The 19,429-nt window shown below is 48.0% G+C and overlaps 1 protein-coding gene across 2 annotated transcripts; it reads right to left on the reverse strand.

Annotated features, from left to right (window-relative positions):
• Window positions 1-1,265: 1,265 nt before the first annotated feature.
• FAM25A (family with sequence similarity 25 member A) lies at window positions 1,266-19,163 on the reverse strand. 2 transcript variants are annotated; one of them, XM_079900145.1, is made up of 6 exons: window positions 18,925-19,163; window positions 14,182-14,341; window positions 12,604-12,792; window positions 11,126-11,413; window positions 2,371-2,433; window positions 1,266-1,442 (listed from the first exon to the last, which is right to left on the reverse strand). In XM_079900145.1, the coding sequence occupies exons 3-6, from the start codon at window positions 12,638-12,640 to the stop codon at window positions 1,309-1,311; spliced, it is 522 nt and encodes a 173-aa protein (XP_079756271.1). In that variant the 5' UTR covers window positions 12,641-12,792; window positions 14,182-14,341; window positions 18,925-19,163; the 3' UTR covers window positions 1,266-1,308. The 2 variants fall into 2 exon arrangements, with proteins under 2 accessions (XP_079756271.1, XP_079756272.1); XM_079900146.1 differs by lacking the exon at window positions 12,604-12,792.
• Window positions 19,164-19,429: the final 266 nt, after the last annotated feature.

Consider the following 19,429-nt stretch of genomic DNA (forward strand, 5'->3'; position numbering starts at 1 on the left):
AAAAAAAACTTCATTTGCCTCCTAAAATTTAAAAAAACAAACAAAGAGGCTGTTCTGGTTGACATTGCCACCCACAGTCCACATTTTTTTTTTTTTTTTTTTTTTTTTGCGGTACACGGGCCTCTCACTGCCGTGGCCTCCCCCATTGCGGAGCACAGGCTCCGGACGCGCAGGCTCAGCGGCCACGGCTCATGGGCCCAGCCGCTCCACGGCATGTGGGATCCTCCCAGACCGGGGCACGAACCCGTGTCCCCTGCATTAGCAGGCAGACTCTCAACCACCGTGCCACCAGGGAAGCCCTCCACATCCTTTTGAGTTTGGGTCTGGATTGGGAGAACTCAAAAGTCATCAGAACCCAAACCAAGATATAAGGTCCATATCTAGCTGGACAATAGCGAATGTTCCAAGCCAGAACACTGGATATTCCTGGGCCGTTCAGAAACGTGTGAAGCCAATTCTGAAAGAACTCCAGAAATGTGGGGAGCAACTAACTCATTCCACAAAACACCTTTTCTTCTAATTTCCCCTAAGAACAATAACTTCCAGCAGGATAAATAAGCAATGCTGTATCTTTACAAGTCATTTCCTTTTTCTTTAATCCAAAATGTTAAGCTAAATGCTATTCAAACATGTTGAACTTTAATGGTACTGACTCACTCGTGGCAGGAAGGAAAGAAGAGCAGGCATTCTGACCCACTACCGCCAGTTAGGCCTAACCCAAGTCTCTGAGTGGAGATCTGACAGCAGCTCCAGCAGCCAACAGGCAGTGGACTCGGTTTCTCCATGACCTGATTCTGTGACTGTCCAGCAGAAACACTTCTCTGAAGCCTCTTTCAGAACATGAAGCAGCTCAACCTGCCTGAGCCTGCCCAGCTAACCCCTCAGTCAGGTTGGTCTGTTATCATCCCTGATTGCTGTAAGAATATTTCAAGGAAAACGCAAAGAACACATAAGCTGAACTGTGGTCCTCCCTTGGGGTGTCCTTGAAGCACTGAGGTGTCTGAAAGCTATGTATAGCTGCTGCGAAAATAGGCTTTTAAGAAATGTAGCACAGACACTAACAGTTCTCAAGAGCTCCTTGCTGACATAAGAAGTCATAACGTGAGAGCAGCACATCTGATTTATCACAGGGATCTATCTGACCCCCAGTGGGTGCCAAGGTGCTGGCCTCTTGTCCCTGCAGAGTGGTGCGACACTCGGGACATAACACAATGTTTCCACCCAAACAGGAACAAACCCAGGGCTCAGTGTACACATTTCACAGCTGTTTATTGCGATTCAGGAAGAGCCTGCTGGTGGCAGGCACGCTCACTGTCCCAGTTTGCCCAGGCCTTCCGCTGCGTGCGTGACAGCATTTGTGACTGTGTTGGTCACCGTCTCAGTGACTTCCTTTACCACTTTGTCCCTTGTCTCCTGGGTCTTCTTTAAAGCTCCAGCAATGGCTGTCAGGAAGAAATGATATCCAGGTGAGCAAAGTAAACAATTCAAGTCACCCGCTGGGTTGGAGTCACCTGGAGTGGCCTGTGGGATGTGGCAGTCTTACCGGGTCGTGCCCTGGAGGAGGCTGTGGGGCAGAGGGCAGCATAGCTCCTGAGGAATGCATTAAAATTTGCTTTTATTTCTCCAAACAGGTTGCATTTCTCCAACTGTTAGTGAGACAGAGCATCTGCTTGTGGGTGTACTGCCTACTCATGCTTCATTTTTCTGTGAACTGCCTGTTTGTATCTTTTGGTCATTTTTATATTGGGCTATCATTTCTACTACAAATATTTTTGCCCAGTTTGTGGTTTTTCTTTGGGTTTGGCTTACAGTTTTTTTTTCCACAATGGAAAATTTTGAAGTTTTATATTGTCCAATTTACCTAGTATTTCCTTTATAGCTGTTGGATTTTCTGTCATTGTTAAAAAGACCCTCCCTCCTCTGAGATTATGCCAAAATCTATGTTCTCTTCTCACAATTTAATAATTTCATGTATTTGTATTTAAGTCCTAATCCATCCGGAATCTATTTTGTTGTAAGGAGTGAGATATACACGTGCTTTTTTACATCGTGATACTCACAGCACAAACATATAAACATTTATGTAAATATGTATTCATGTAAATATATGATTTTATGTCTCAGATGTTTTGTTCCAGCACGCCTGCACCTGGTCTTTTGTGATGTCATCCTCTTAACATTCCACAGAGGCGACTATCTAGATGGAACTTGCTTTAGCAAAGTACGGCCTGTGACCTCAAATGAGCACAGATAATTATACACCAACTGAAAGGATGCCACACTGGGGTCAAGGTGTGATCTGGTTAGGCAAGGATCAGGCTGCTGCCAGCACCCAGCTTCCCTCCTTCCCCACCCCGACCCTGGCCGTACCATTCTCTCCAGCCTCCTTGGCAGGCTTCACCACCTCCTTCACCACTCCCTCCACGAAGTCAACTGAAACAATGAGACAAGCCCAGAGTGAGAGCACAGTGTAAGCTGCCTGTCCTCACAGCAGGGCCCAGACAACCCTGGATACGCTGGAAGGGGCTCGGGGATGCCGCCCCCGCCAGGACAGGACAAGCTGCTCCCAAGAAGGACCCCCAGCTGGCTTCCTTCAGAGACCGGAGAGGGGCCCGACTGGCAGGAGATAAGCTGAGTAAGCTAGGTAAAGGCGCAGGGCTCTCCATGCCCCTTGGCCAGCGAGGCCTGGATGCCAACGAGCAGGCCCTGCTGCTGGCTGGGGACCTGGAGCCAAGGCCGGGCGTGTTTCCCATGTCACCAGGCCTCTCAGGCGAGCTGCAGTCCTGCCTGTGGCCGGACGGAGGCTGCGCTGCAGTGGGAGGCTGAATGTCAAAGCTCCCTCCGGCAGTACCAAGCTCCCCAGAGCAACTCCTCCAGCACCACGAAACTCTCTGCCCTCCCAGGTTGGTAACGGGGTAGCCCTGGAAGACGCCACGGTCCGAAAACCTGGCTCAGCTTCTCCCTCCTAGAATCACCTCCACCACTTGGGTCCCTCGTGTGCAGACTGGGAGTGACACAGCACTCAGAGAGCTGGTGAAAAGAAAGGGGGTGCTCAACAGCAGCTGCAAAGTTCAAATGAAACACAGACAGGTTTGCAGCCCTTTAGAAAGAGAACAGCAAACTCCGGCACAAGCTGTTTTTCACAAAACGTCCAACACGTGGGGCCTGGATCAGCCTCCCTGCATCCAGCGGCTGACGTACAAAAAAGGATTTCTGGGTTTTTTGTGGGGTTTTTTGGCTGCATTGGGTCTTCGTTGCGGTGGCTTCTCTTGTTGCGGAGCACGGACACTAGGCACGCGGGCTTCAGGAGTTGTAGCTCGCGGGCTCTGGAGCACAGGCTCGGTAGCTGTGACACACGGGCTTAGTTGTTCCCCGGCATGTGGGACCTTCCCGGACCAGGGCTCAAACCCTTGTCCCCTGCACTGGCAGGCGGATTCTTAACCACTGTTCCACCAGGGAAGCCCCTGGGGACTTTGAAGAAACTGAAAATGTCCTTTGTGTAAACCCTGGGGGCTGACTTTGAACAGAATCAGACTCGGTGGTTTCTTAAGCAAGAAATCTTTGAAGCTTTAAAGTTATGGCAGGGGGAATCGGGAAGATGGTGGAAGAGTAAGACGCAGAGATCACCTTCCTCCCCACAGATACACCAGAAATACATGTACACGTGGAACAACTCCTACAGAACATCTACTGAACGCTGGCAGAAGACCTCAGACCTCCCAAAAGGCAAGAAAGTCCCCACGTACCTGGGTAGGGCAAAAGAAAAAAGAATAAACAGAGACAAAAGAATAGGGACTCGACCTGCACCAGTGGGAGGGAACTGTGAAGGAGGAAAAGTTTCCACACACTAGGAAGCCCCTTCGCGGGCGGAGACTGCGGGCGGCGGGGGGAAGATTCGGGGCCACGGAAGACAGCGCAGCAACAGGGGTGCGGAGGACAAGGCGGAGAGATTCCCGCACAGAGGATCGGTGCCGACTGGCACTCACCAGCTCGAGAGGCTTGTCTGCTCACCCGCCGGGGCGGGCGGGGCTGGGAGCTGAGGCTCGGGCTTCAGTCGGAGCGCAGGGAGAGGACTGGGGTTGGCGGCGTGAACACAGCCTGCAGGGGGTTAGTGCGCCACGGCTAGCCGGGAGGGAGTCCGGGGGGAAAAGTCTGGAACTGCATAAGAGGCAAGAGACTTTTTCTTCCCTCTTTGTTTCCTGGTGCTCGAGGAGACGGGATTAAGAGCGTTGCTTAAAGGAGCTCCAGAGACAGGCGCGAGCCGCGGCTAACAGAGCGGACCCCAGAGACGGGCATGAGATGCTAAGGCTGCTGCCGCCACCAAGGAGCCTGTGTGCGAGCACAGGTCACTATCCACACCTTCCTTCCGGGGAGCCCGTGCAGCCCGCCACTGCCAGGGTCCCGGGATCCAGAGACAACTTCCCCAGGAGAGCGCACGGTGTGCCTCAGGCTGGTGCAATCTCCCGTTGGCCTCTGCCGCCGCAGACTGGCCCCGCATCCGCACCCCTCCCTCCCCCCGGCCTGAGCGAGCCAGAACCCCCAAATCAGCGGCTCCTTTAACCCCGTCCTGTCTGAGCGAAGAACAGACGCCCTCCGGCGACCTACACGCAGAGGCAGGGCCAAATCCAAAGCTGAGCCCCGGGAGCTGTGCGAACAAAGAAGAGAAAGGGAAATCTCTCCCAGCAGCCTCAGAAGCAGCGGATTAAAGCTCCACAATCAACTTGATGTACCTGCATCTGTGGAATGCCTGAATAGACAACGAATCATCCCAAATTGAGGAGATGGACTTTGAGAGCAAGATTTATGATTTCTTCCCCTTTTCCTCTTTTTGTGAGTGTGCATGTGTATGCTTCTGTGTGGGATTTTGTCTGTATAGCTTTGCTTTCACCATTTGTCCTAGGGTTCCATGCGTCCTTTTTTTTTTCTTAATAATTATTTTTTATTTTAATAACTTTATTTTATATTACCTTCTTCTGTTGTCCTTTCTTCCTTCCTTCCTTTCTTTCTCTCCCTCCCTCCCTTCCTTCCTTCCTACTTTTTCTCCCTTTTATTCTGAGCCGTGTGGATGAAAGGCTCTTGGTGCTGCAGCCAGGAGTCAGTGCTGTGCCTCTGAGGTGGGAGAGCCAACTTCAGGACACTGGTCCACAAGAGACCTCCCAGCTCCACATAATACCAAATGGCAAAAATCTCCCAGACATCTCCATCTCGACACCAGCACCCAGCTTCACTCAACGACCAGCAAGCTACAGTGCTGGACACCCTATGCCAAACAACTAGCAAGACAGGAACACAACCCCACTCATTAGCAGAGAGGCTGCCTAAAATCATAATAAGTCCACAGACACCCCAAAACACACCACCAGACGTGGACCCACCCATCAGAAAGACAAGATCCAACCTCATCCACCAGAACACAGGCACTAGTCCCCTTCACCAGGAAGCCTACACAACCCACTGAACCAACTTTAGCCACTGGGGACAGACACCAAAAACAATGGGAACTACGAACCTGCAGCCTGCAAAAAGGAGACCCCCAAACACAGTAAGATAAGCAAAATGAGAAGACAGAAAAACACACAGCAGATGAAGGAGCAAGATAAAAACCCACCAGACCTAACAAATGAAGAGGAAATAGGCAGTCTACCTGAAAAAGAATTGAGAATAATGAAAGTAAAGATGATCCAAAATCTTGGAAATAGAATAGACAAAATGCAAGAAACATTTAACAAGGACCTAGAAGAACAAAGAGGAAACAAGCAATGATGAACAACACAATAAATGAAATTAAAAATACTCTAGATGGAATCAATAGCAGAATAACTGAGGCAGAAGAACAGATAAGTGATCTGGAAGATAAAATAATGGAAATAACTACTGCAGAGCAGAATAAAGAAAAAAGAATGAAAAGAACTGAGGACAGTCTCAGAGACATCTGGGACAACATTAAACGTACCAACATTCGAATTATAGGGGTTCCAGAAGAAGAAGAGAAAAAGAAAGGGACTGAGAAAATATTTGAAGACATTATAGTTGAAAACTTTCCTAATATGGGAAAGGAAATAGTTAATCAAGTCCAGGAAGCACAGAGAGTCCCATACAGGATAAATCCAAGGAGAAACATGCCAACACACATAGTAATCAAACTGTCAAAAATTAAATACAAAGAAAACATATTAAAAGCAGCAAGGGAAAAACAACAAATAACACACAAGGGAATCCCCATAAGGTTAACAGCTGATCTTTCATCAGAAACTCTGCAAGCCAGAAGGGACTGGCAGGACATATTTAAAGTGATAAAGGAGAAAAACCTACAACCAAGATTACTCTACCCAGCAAGGATCTCATTCAGATTTGATGGAGAAATTAAAACCTTTACAGACAAGCAAAAGCTGAGAGAGTTCAGCACCACCAAACCAGCTTTACAACAAATGCTAAAGGATCTTCTCTAGGCAAGAAACACAAGAGAAGGAAAAGACCTACAATAACAAACTGAAAACAATTAAGAAAATGGGAATAGGAACATAAATATCGATAATTACCCTAAATGTAAATGGATTAAATGCTCCCACCAAAAGACACAGACTGGCTGAATGGATACAAAAACAAGACCCATATATATGCTGTCTACAAGAGACCCACTTCAGACCTAGAGACACATACAGACTGAAAGTAAGGGGATGGAAAAAAATATTCCATGCAAATGGAAACCAAAAGAAAGCTGGAGTAGCAATTCTCATATCAGACAAAATAGACTTTAAAATAAAGACTATTACAAGAGACAAAGCAAGACACTACATAATGATCAAGGGATCGATCCAAGCAGAAGATATAACAATTGTAAATATTTATGTACCCAACATAGAAGCACCTCAATACATAAGGCAAATACTAACAGCCATAAAAGGGGAAATCGACAGTAACACATTCATAGTAGGGAACTTTAACACCCCACTTTCACCCATGGACAGATCATCCAAAATGAAAATAAATAAGGAAACACAAGCTTTAAATGATACATTAAACAAGATGGCCTTAATTGATATTTATAGGACATTCCATCCAAAAACAACAGAATACACATTTTTCTCAAGTGCTCATGGAACATCTCCAGGATAGATCATATCTTGGGTCACAAATCAAGTCTTGGTAAATGAAAAAAATTGAAATTGTATCAAATATTTTTTCCGACCACAACGCTATGAGACTAGATATCAATTACAGGAAAAGATCTACAAAAAATAACAATACATGGAGGCTAAACAATGTACTACTTAATAACGAAGTGATCACTGAAGAAATCAAAGAGGAAATCAAAAAATACCTAGAAACAAATGACAATGGAGACACGACGACCCAAAACCTATGGGATGCAGCAAAAGCAGTTCTAAGAGGGAAGTTTATAGCAATACAATCCTACCTTAAGAAACAGGAAACATCTTGAATAAACAACCTAACCTTGCACCTAAAGCAATTAGAGAAAGAAGAACAAAAAACCCCCAAAGTTAGCAGAAGGAAAGAAATCATAAAGATCAGATCAGAAATAAATGAAAAAGGAATGAAGGAAACGATAGCAAAGTTCAATAAAACTAAAAGCTGGTTCTTTGAGAAGATAAACAAAATTGATAAACCATTAGCCAGACTCATCAAGAAATAAAGGGAGAAGACTGAAATCAATAGAATTAAAAGTGAAAAAGGAGAAGTAACTGACACTACAGAAATACAAAGGATCATGAGAGATTACTACAAGCAACTCTATGCCAATTAAATGGACAGCCTGGAAGAGATGGACAAATTCTCAGAAATGCACAACCTGCCAAGTCTGAATCAGGAAGAAATAGAAAATATGAATAGACCAATCACAAGAACTGAAATTGAAACTGTGATTAAAAATCTTCCAACAAACAAAAGCCCAGGACCAGATGGCTTCACAGGCAAATTCTATCAAACATTTAGAGAAGAGCTAACACCTATCCTTCTCAAAGTCTTCCAAAATATAGCAGAGGGAGGAACACTCCCAAACTCATTCTAAGAGGCCACCATCACCCTGATACCAAAACCAGACAAGGATGTCACAAAGAACGAAAACTACAGGCCAATATCACTGACGAACAGAGATGCAAAAATCCTCAACAAAATACTAGCAAACAGAATCCAACAGCACATTAAAAAGATCATACACCATGATCAAGTGGGGTTTATTCCAGGAATGCAAGGATTCTTCAATATACGCAAATCTATCAACGTAATACACCACATTAACAAATTGAAGGGGAAAAACCATATGATCATCTCAATAGATGCAGAGAAAGCTTTCGACAAAATTCAACACCCAGTTATGATAAAAACCCTGCAGAAAGTAGGCATAGAGGGAACTTTCCTCAACAAAATAAAGGCCATATATGACAAACCCACAGCCAACATCGTCCTCCATGGTGAAAAACTGAAAGCATTTCCTCTAAGATCAGGAACAAGACAAGGTTGCCCACTCTCACCACTCTTATTCAACATAGTTTTGGAAGTTTTAGCCACAGCAATCAGAGAAGAAAAGGAAATAAAACGAATCCAAATCGGAAAAGAAGAAATAAAGCTGTCACTGTTTGCAGATGACATGATACTATATAGAGAGAATCCTGAAGATGCTACCAGAAAACTACTAGAGCTAATCAATGAACTTGGTAAAGTAGCAGGATACAAAATTAATGCACAGAAATCTCTGGCATTCCTATACACTAATGATGAAAAATCTGAAAGTGAAATCAAGAAAACACTCCCATTTACCATTGCAACAAAAAGAATAAAATATCTAGGAATAAACCTACCTATGGAGACAAAAGACCTGTATGCAGAAAATTATAAGACACTGATGAAAGAAATTAAAGATGATACAAATAGATGGAGGGATATACCATGTTCTTGGATTGGAAAAATCAACATTGTGAAAATGACTCTACTACCCAAAGCAATCTACAGATTCAATGCAATCCCTATCAAACTACCACTGGCATTTTTCACAGAACTAGAACAAAAAATTTCACAATTTGTATGGAAACACAAAAGACCCCGAATAGCCAAAGCAACCTTGAGAACAAAAAACGGAGCTGGAGGAATCAGGCTCCCTGACTTCAGACTATACTACAAAGCTACAGTAATCAAGACAGTATGGTACTGGCACAAAAACAGAAAGATAGATCAATGGAACAGGATAGAAAGCCCAGAGATAAACCTACACACATATGGTCACCTTATCTTTGATAAAGGAGGCAGGAATGTACAGTGGAGAAAAAAAAAAAATCTCATAAACGTATGAGATTAGATCACTCCCTAACACCATACACAAAAGTAAGCTCAAAATGGATTAAAGACCTAAATGTAAGGCCAGAAACTATCAAACTCTTAGAGGAAAACATAGGCAGAACACTCTATGACATAAATCACAGCAAGATCCTTTTTGACCCACCTCCTAGAGAAATGGAAATAAAAACAAAGATAAACAAATGGTTCCTAATGAAACTTCAAAGCTTTTGCACAGCAAAGGAAACCATAAGCAAGTCCAAAAGAGAACCTTCAGAATGGGAGAAAATATTTGCAAATGAAGCAACTGACAAAGGATTAATCTCCAAACTTTACAAGCAGCTCATGCAGCTCAAAAAACAAACAACCCAATCCAAAAATGGGCAGAAGGCCTAAATAGACATTTCTCCAAAGAAGATATACAGACTGCCAACAAACACGTGAAGAATGCTCAACATCACTAATCATTAGAGAAATGCAAATCAAAACTACAATGAGATATCATCTCACACCAGTCAAAATGGCCATCATCGAAAAATCTAGAAACAATAAACGCTGGAGAGGGTGTGGAGAAAAGGGAACACTCTTGCACTGCTGGTGGGAATGTGAATTGGTACAGCCACTGTGGAGAACAGTATGGAGGTTCCTTAAAGAACTACAAATAAAACTACTATATGACCCAGCAATCCCACTACTGGGCATATACCCTGAGAAAACCATAATTCAAAAAGGGTCATGTACCAAAATGTTCATTGCAGCTCTATTTACAAGAGCCCGGAGATAGAAACAACCTAAGTGTCCATCATCAGATGAATGGATAAAGACGATGTGGCACATATATACAATGGAATATTACTCAGCCATAAAAAGAAACGAAATTGAGCTTTTTGTAATGAGGTGGATAGACCTTGGAGTCTGTCATACAGAGTGAAGTAAGTCAGAAAGAGAAAGACAAATACCATATGCTAACACATATATATGGAATTTAAGGGAAAAAAATGTCATGAAGAACCTAGGGGTAAGACAGGAATAAAGACACAGACCTACTAGAGAACAGACTTGAGGTTATGGGGAGGGTGAAGGGTAAGCTGTGACAAAGCGAGAGAGAGGCATGGACATATATACACTACCAAACGTAAGGTAGATAGCCTAGTAGGAAGCAGCCGCATAGCACAAGGAGATCAGCTCAGTGCTTTGTGACCACCTAGAGGGGTGGGATAGGCAGGGTGGGAGGGAGGGAGACGCAAGAGGGAAGAGATATGGGAACATATGTATACGGATAACTGATTCACTTTGTTATAAAGCAGAAACTAACACACCATTGTAAAGCAATTATACTCCAATAAAGATGTAAAATAAAATAAAGTTATGGTAAAAATTAAACTCTGTCTTCCTTTTTTTGTATAGGATACTCGGAATAGTTTGTTTTAATACTGAAGGGCCCCTCCCTGCTTTCCAGAGTGACGGATTTAAGCCACCAGCTGCTCACCCAGCACCCTGGCTCCCCTCTTGCCACCAGGGGCCTCCTCTGAGCTGCCCCCTCCGGGCCTCAGCCACAGACCCCAGGAATGTATCAAGCCCAGGGGGCAGAGCAGGTCTGACTGGGAGGGGTGCTTGGGGCAGTGGACCCCTCATGTCTCCTCCCCGAGGTCCCTTGCTCGGCTTCCATAGCCCCCCACCTCCATCCTGTCCCTATGCGGCCGATCAGCCTCAGCTCCCCACGGGGCCAAGGCCTGCCCCAGTCCTGCTGGGATCAGCACAGGCCCAGTCGAGTCTGTCCCGATCCCCCAGTGGCAGGAACGGTGCAGGTGGAAAGAAGCCTCGGGGTCCTTACCAGCTTCCTCGGTGGCCTTCTCAGTGCGGTGGGCCAGACCCTCGGCGGCAAGCTTCCCCAGGCCTCCCAACATTGTGCGGCGACAGGTGGTGATCAAGCAGGATGCTGGGGCCTGAACCAGTCTGCTTTTATAGATGCCTGGCTGGGCTCTGGGGCACAAGCCCTGGCCCTGGTGGTGAGTCAGCACAGACGGCAGGAGGAAGAGGCTGGGTGGAGCCACCCCAGCGTTGTGGCTGGGGCAGTGCCTCTCTGGCAGCATGAGACCCATATACCCCATCTCCTGGGACCCTGTGAGGGGCAGGGACAGGGAGCAGGGTGAGGCTGGACAGAGAGATCAGTTCTGGGACATGCCCCTGCCCCAAGGCAAGAGGCCCGAGTGCCCTGTGGGGTGAGAGGCACTTGGGGACTGCAGCCCTGCCAGCCCCCTCTGCTCCCCGTATCCTAGGCATGGTACCTAGACAAGGGCTAGGCCTTCCAGCCCGCTGCCCACAGTCTCCAGAGTGACCTAATCAAGGGTTTAGGGTTTTGTGGGCCTGGGGACCTGGGCGGCCCCTCAGGCAGGAATACAAGTGTAATGGGGGCCGCTGCCCTCCCCATTCCCAAGGACCTCAGTTCTGGAGAGTGGCTTTGCAGCCTCCCCTGGACAGGCTGGGGGGCAGGAGGAGTCAGGGCCATGCCTGGCCCAAGGCAGAGGAGGACACAATATTGACCAGAAGCCTAGTCATCCCTGGCTTGCAGTCACCTGGTTCTCACTCATCGGAGCACCTGAGTGACCCAGCACTGAGACAGCCAGCGTGTGAGGGAACCCAGCCCGCCCTGCGCCTTGGGGCCTGGCCTCTCAGGGGAGCCCGATGAAGTCAGCAGTGCCCACCCAGGCGGTTCTAGGGGAGTAGATGGAGGACCCCACTACCATCTGGGGAGGTGCTTCTGGCCGTAGCAAGAGTTCCCAGAAAGCAGCTCGACTAGCCCCTGATGCACCACACACATGCTTAGGGAGCCAGGCTGCCTCCCTAGTTACTCAGGATGGAGGGAGATGCCTCAAGTCACATACTACATGCTGCTTCCCTTAGTCACTAGCCCAGCCTGAGCCTCAGTTTCCTCATCTGTAAAATGGGGGCATCCATGCCTGCCTTGCCTTGTCACTGACAGCTGCTGGAACCATGCGCGCAAACTCTTGGTAAACTTCTGTTCCCACCCCCTCGTCACTGATGTGCTAGGGAGGGGCTGCTTGGCAGTGAGCCCTGACCAACCAGTGGGTGGAGCAAAGAGTGGCAGGGGTATGAGCTTGCCTCGGAGTGAGAGGGCCTGGAGATGGGACCCGCCGCCACTGGCCAGGAGTCATGGAGGAAAGGCTCTCCCAAGGCCCTACTCAAAAAGTCCAGGCCTGGGGCAGGAGTTTGAGGCTGCTCCCCCCATGTAGGCTCCCTCGTCCCTCAGAGGGGTCCAGGAGGGTGTGGTGGCGTCTAATTAGTGTTTACCTGACACAGGCTTTATGGAGCTGAGGCCCTCCCACATTCCTGAGTGGTACCGGGAGCCCTGGGCAGTGGCCGGCCCGCCTGGGGTGGGCAGTGGATGCTGTGGGCAGCAGGAACTCTGGGTCACAAGGCCACAGCCCCACACGTGCCACTGGCAGGAGTAGATCAAGTCTTAAACAATCTGGAGAGTCCCTGTAAGAAAAAATACACTACTTCTCTCTTGCAAGTTTTATAAATATATATGCACTACCCTATGGACTCAGGAGGGGCCATGACAGTGAGGGCCCTGGAGCTTAAGCAGGTCCAGATGACTCTGGCCTCCCCTTGCCACAGCCAAACACCAGAGAGCTCTGCTCACACTATCAGGACAATGCTGCCAAGGGTGGGGGCACTCCTGGGACATGGCTGGTGGGAACTGGTCTGACAGACCCACAGAGATGCTCCCTAGGCCCATCAGAGCCCCTTCCCTGTTTCCTCTGACGTGTGTGTGTCCCCCACCCCCAGAGGGGTCCTTTGCGCCGACTCCCCGTCAGGATGGCAGTGTCACCCACCAGGTCTAGGATAGCTTCCAGAGCCCACGACCCCTCCCCACCATCCCCCTCTCCTCAGGAGCTCACCAGCTCCTCGACAGGCCCTGGTCACGGCTCGGCCACTCAGCAGGACTCCGGCTGCACTTTTTCCCTCCCTGTCAGACTGCTGTTGCCTTCACCCCATCCCCCCTGCACATGGGACCCTCTCCTCCTTAATGCCTGGCCCCAGTGTGAGCACCCAGACTCCAGTGACAACACACCATGGCCCCAGATCTCCTGGCAAGGCTGGGTTCAGGCACAGGTCCCAAATGCCCAACAGGGGGAAGGCAAGAGAGCTGGAGAGGCCAAGCAGCCCAAGACTGGACTTGGGCCCCGGACCTTGGTGCTCTGGCCCACATCTAGTCCCACAGGCCTTCCCACTCTAGCTCTGACCAGCTCCCTGTCCTCTCAGCTCAGCCCAGCCCATCTGTGGCTCCCATCCAAAGAAACTAGGACAGCCCAAGATCCTCCTAACCGGGATTCTGGCCTGAGGGGTTGGGTGACTCCTGCAGTGAGCAGTGTTACCTGCCTGGGTGAGGTTGAGATGACTCAGGTGGGAACCATCCCATCTTGGAAGAAGCCTGGTACGTGCTGGGCCCCAACAGAGCAGGCCTTGAACACAGGCACCCATGTCAGCCTGTCCTGAGTCAGAAGGTCAAGTCCTGCGCTTGGGGCGGGGAGAATCAAGCCTTGACAAGAGTCAACTAATTCTCCAAGTAGAATCTGCTCAACAGCCCAGGCTGGCAAAGGACCAGCTGACCACATTGTCAAGCCAGGACAGTCAATTTTTCAAACAGCAATTTGCCAACTGAGCAGTTAATAATTCTGAAAATAAAACCTGTGAGTAAATACTTAGGTCTGTCTTATGTCTGAGGCATGATAGTTTTTTTTCTCCTGTGATTTGAACTGCAAATGCCATGAATGTCAAGAGTTTTATGACTGTCATCCTGCCTATGCTTTCTCCTACTTCTGCTTCATGGACTTGAGCTCCCAGTATATACAGCCCACATACCTTGCACATACAGACCCCTCCCAGCCACAGGGAGACTAGACTCCTGGAGACTCGGTTTGTCAGTCACCAAAGGAAGACTTCCCCAGCATATCAGCACTCATACGTCCATGGGTGTCAGTCAGGGTTCCGGAAAAAATCAGAGGGCACATCAAAGGGATACCTGAGGAAAGGGACAGTTCACAAAGGTGTGGACAGACTTAAGGGAACCAAAGAGGGATGGCGAGGCCCCCAGCGACCAGGAGCAGTGGGAGTTGTTTCCTCCCTGGGCCTGGAGGGGCTGTAGACCCCGAAGAGAGCTGCAGCTGTAGGAGAGGGTCAGCAGACAGGAGCTGCAGCTGTCAGCAGAGGAAGAGGGCCACTGCCCAACCACACCCAGCAAGAAGGAAGCAGGAGGAATAAATTCCTCTCCTCTTCTTCTCCATCTCCTATCAATATCCCCCACTGGCTGAACGCAACCGAGTCCTGAGGGTGAGGGAGCCCGGGTGATGCGGTTCAAGAGGCAGGTTACCAGGGCGAGGGCAGGGAGGACAGGATGTGGATTCTCGGTAAACAGAGAACACCAGCTCAACCTGCCAGACTTCTAAGTCTGGAAGCAACGTGGCTATAGCTTAATTCTTAATTCAGCCCATTTCTCCTTCCTGAAACTCTATGGGGCAACAAGAACACAGGAAGAAGAATTTTTAAAAGCCCATCACCAACTCACACATCAAATTTAACTTTTCTGAAGTTAAGTGTCACTCTCTCCTCATCTCTGCTACCCTGTTGCCATTCCCTCCTTCCTTCCACTGCCTTCCCACCTGTCCCGTGTAGGTAACTGGTCTCTCTGATTCTGGTTTATCCTCCTGCATTTCCTTCCCACAAATATGCAGAGACATGTGCCCTGCATATTTTCTTGCACCCTCCTTCTTTCTTTACAGGAATGCTAGCATACCAGAGATATGCAGTTTTGACTTCACTTTTTTCTACCTAACAGTAAAAACATACTATTTTTAAAATATGAAAAAGAATACCAAAACGACATCACATACAAAGAAATCCCACAAAAAAGTGTGCCTCAAAGAAGGCACATGAAAATTATTACCTAACATGAATTAAACTCCAACATGAATTTTAGAAAGAAAATAAGACACTTAATAAAGCATTAGTAGTTATGAAGGAAGACTGTAAAACAGAAATACCAGAATTCAGGGATGAGATGGCAGACGACAGGAGCAGGCAGAATAGGAACTTACATAACTCTGGAATAAAACAGAAGTAAAAAGGTAAAACAAACCATTGCAGAAATGAAGACTAAACTAGAAGGAGCCACAGTAGGTACCTATGGGAACAGAAATGAAAAAAAACAAAGAAAAAAGAAGGAGTCATATTAAAGACATACACAGTGTTTGGGAGACAATGGCAGATGTGGAAGGTAGAAAACTTTGTGCCCACAACTGGAATTCCCAAAGAAGAAAGCCAAGCAATGAACAGAGCAAATATTTAAAAATACAATTAAGAAATGTTCCTGAAATAAAAGAAATCTAGAATCAATATGGAAAGGGCAAACAGCATACTAGGGAAAACTGAACCAGAACAACCATCACCGAGACGAACCCTAAAAAAATTATTGTACCTTAAAGATAAAGGGGTGAGAGGGATAAATTAGGAGTTTGGGATTAATACACACTACTATATATAAAATAGATAAACAACAAGGACCTAGTGTATAGCACAAGGAACTATATTCAATATCTTGCAATAACCTATAATGGAAAAGAATCTGAAAAAATATGTATATGTAATTGAATCACTTTTGTATATGTAATTGAATCATATACAAAACTAATACAACATTGTAAATCAACTATATTTCAATAAAAAAGATGAAAAAGATAAAGAAAGCCGGCCAGCCAGAAAGATCAAGTCACTTATTAGAAATTCCAGTGAGTTAGAAATCAGACTTCTAGGTACCGCTTAACCTTCTGTGGCAGAAAGTGGGGCAGCCACACCTAGATGATGCCCATGGAAAAAAGTGTGAGAAGTAAATTTCAAACCCAGTTGAGGATACAGTATAAAGGCTACAGACCAACATTACCGCACGTTTAAGAACTCAGAATGTGGTTCACATGAGCCCTTCTTTTTTAAAAAAAATTTTATTTTAACTTTTTAACCTTTTTTTAAAAAAATACAAAATGCCATACACAAAAATAGGACACTGTTAACCCTCATGGTCAGAACGCAATAACCCAAGGGGCCCAGTTGTAACAGTTCTCAGCTCAGATCCCAGACGTCTTCTCAATTCATCTGAAAAGATTTCATTCTTGAGGAAACTTTTAGAGGGCTAACTCCAAACCACCAAGAGATAACAGAAAACATTTCAGCAGAAGGAATGGCAGAGCGCTTCTAATATTTTCAGTTGCAGATCGAAGACAGAACAAAGGTGAAGGTGTGGAGGAATGGGATGCAAATGCTATGTGTTTTCACAAAGTAGGAATGAGACAACTAACAACAACAAAAAAAAAAAATAGGAGAAAAGGAGAGAAGGTGGAAAGCAGAAAACTCTGCCCCTTCTCATCTGTAATTTGATGGGAATCAGAGCTGAGAAGTCCAGTGGAACCAAAATGTGATGTTAGTGACTTTGGTTAGTTGGGGAACTGGGATTTGGAGAATTAGGAACTATCTGAGGAACTGCTAATGGAAGAATTAATCTTTGGAGATTTGACCAAGACCCAACAGGTGCAGTGGCCACAGCTGCCTTCTCCTCAGCCCATCTGGGCTCAGCTAGCTTCATGAACCTCACGGAGACAGGCCTGGGCTCCTATAAGCTCCCATGGCTCCCCAGCACCATGCCCACCTTGTCCCAGACATAGGACCAAAGACAAGTCCAACCTGGCCCTGCGCCCCAGGGCTCAGTGTTGGGGGAATAGAGGCACACAGAAACAGGCATTTGCACGGTGCATGGGAGATCAGCTGCATGGCGGTAGGGTTTGTGGAAGGGGCTGCATTGTAGGAGGTTGCACCATGGTGAACCTGACAATGTGCCAGCTCTGTTATCTGGTAGGAGAACCAAAGGACCGTCATCCCTGCATTCACATGGCAGATGTTGCCGGAGCCCCACTCTAGGCTCTGGGTGTGCACTAATCAGTGGAAGGGACTTGGCTGCAACCCGTGGACAACCATCAGTGAAGCACACAGGAGAGCAACTCATTAGTATATAACCGTGGAAAAGAAGTACGGGGGTGTGAGAACGTATCGGCAGAGGCCAGACCCATTCTGTGTATGTTGGGGGAGGATCAGGGAAGCTGAGATCTGAAGGATGAAAGAGCAGGAGCAACTTGGACAAGGGTGGTTAATGACGGAGCATGGACAGCATTCCGGGTAGAAAAAAAGGGCACATGCAAAGACTGAGATGAGCAGAAGCACAATGTTAAGGGAAATGAACAAGGGTTAACCTGGCTGAGGCAGAGAGGGAGGGCGTGCTGGGGGAGGAGGCTGGGGAGGTGGGTGAGACCGGCAAATACAGGACGTTAGCTTCGAGGTAACATCAGGATTTAAGCTTTTGTTTGCAACAGAAAACCTAATTCACAGCGGCTCAAACAATGAGGAAACTGATCCTCTCACCTAGCTCCTGGCAGCTGCAGGCCTGGTTAAGTTAGGGACTGAATAAAGTAACTTGGGATCCAGGTTCTTTCTATATTTCTGCTCTGCCCTAATCAGCAAGTTGGCTTTTCCTTAGGCTTGTTCCTCCTGTGGTTAGAAGTAGCTGTCAGAGTTCTAAAAATCATTTCTAGACACAAAAATGTTCAGTGGAATAGGAGAAAATGTTTCTTCCTTGGTTTTTTTTTCTTTTCTTTTCTTTTTGAGGATGAAAAACCTTTCCTAGAAGGCTCCTGGCCCTAGACCTGACTCCTCCTGTCCTTGGCCTGAGCTGGCTCACACATCCATCCCTAAGGCCGACACCCACAAGGAGAACAGGATGAAGAGGGATTGTTGGGCCAATTGGAATTTCTCCTGAGTCAGGCAGGGGAAGGATGCATTCCAGAAAAATGTGAGGGCTCTGCCAGTCCAGCCCCACCTGCCTCCTGCTGTGGCCCCAGGTGGTCTCTCCCAACCCTGGCATCCTCTCCTGGGGGCAGGGGCTCCTGGAAATGCTGGAAGCACCTCCAGATTACCCCAGGTATCTCTTCAAGGACCTTCCCTTTAGGCCTTCGCCCATTTTGCAGCTGAGCCCTTCTTTGGGGGACAGTCAGCAACAGGAACCAAGCATGAAACTGGGCCTGGCCCTGGGGTGAGGGTGAGAGATGCTAAGGGTTAGGGAGGAGACCTGTTGCTTCCTTGGGAGGGATCTCAGATCGGAGAAGGGAAAGGTCACCTGTGGGGTGTGAAGGGGAGGGATAGGGGTGGACACGACGACACTGTCCCCTGCTGGCATGTCTGGAAAGCCTCTGGGAAAGCCGGCCCCGAGTCAGCGTGTGAAGGAAAGATGACGGTTTTTTTCCTCAATCTCCCCAGAACTAAGAAGTGCTGTGTAGCCAATATTAGTGAGTTGAAACGGCATGACTACGTATGTGCTCATCCAGAAGAGAACGAGATCATTACGGACAGAGGGAATAGTGTGTGCAAAGGCGTGGAGGTGGGGAAACGGAACGGGCCGTCACCTGCCGAGGTGTGGCGGGGGTTCGGATGAATAGGGCAGCCAGCGGCCGGCGCCATGGCTGGACCTTATCCTGTGGCAACACTGAGTCACCCATCAGCAGGACTTACCCAGGGTTGGTATCGCGTGCATGGACACGTGGACACGTGCTGGGGAGGTCGGAGGGAATACGGTTTAAACGAACTCTAGACCCTCTGGGGAAACCTGCCCGATAAAAAAGTCGACCTCCACGCTGGGCCAGAAGGTACAGGCGCATCCGGAAGGGAAGGGGTACCCGAGGGAGTGGCCTAGCGCGCGCACGCACACAGCCGGGTCCCAGCGCTTCACGCCCACGTGCGCCGCGCCCACGTGCACCGCCCCGTGCGCCGCAGGCACCTCCCAAGGAGGCGCGTCTTGGGCGGAGCTCCTGGCGACCGCGCCAAACACAACTGGGTGGGACTCAGATCTTCGGGGCGTGTCCTCGCCCTCCCGGTCCGGCCCCGTGACTCACCGTCGGGTGCGACAGTCGCGCAAGCACCGGGCGGGCGGCGTAGGGTGATGATGGCCAAAAGCTCCGTCCCTGCGTCCCCCCTCTTCCCCAAGAATTCCTGCCCCCTTAAGTCCTCGAGGGCGCCT

The sequence above is a fragment of the Stenella coeruleoalba genome (genome assembly GCF_951394435.1).
Source record: "Stenella coeruleoalba genome assembly, chromosome: 16".
Lineage (NCBI taxonomy): Eukaryota > Metazoa > Chordata > Mammalia > Artiodactyla > Delphinidae > Stenella > Stenella coeruleoalba.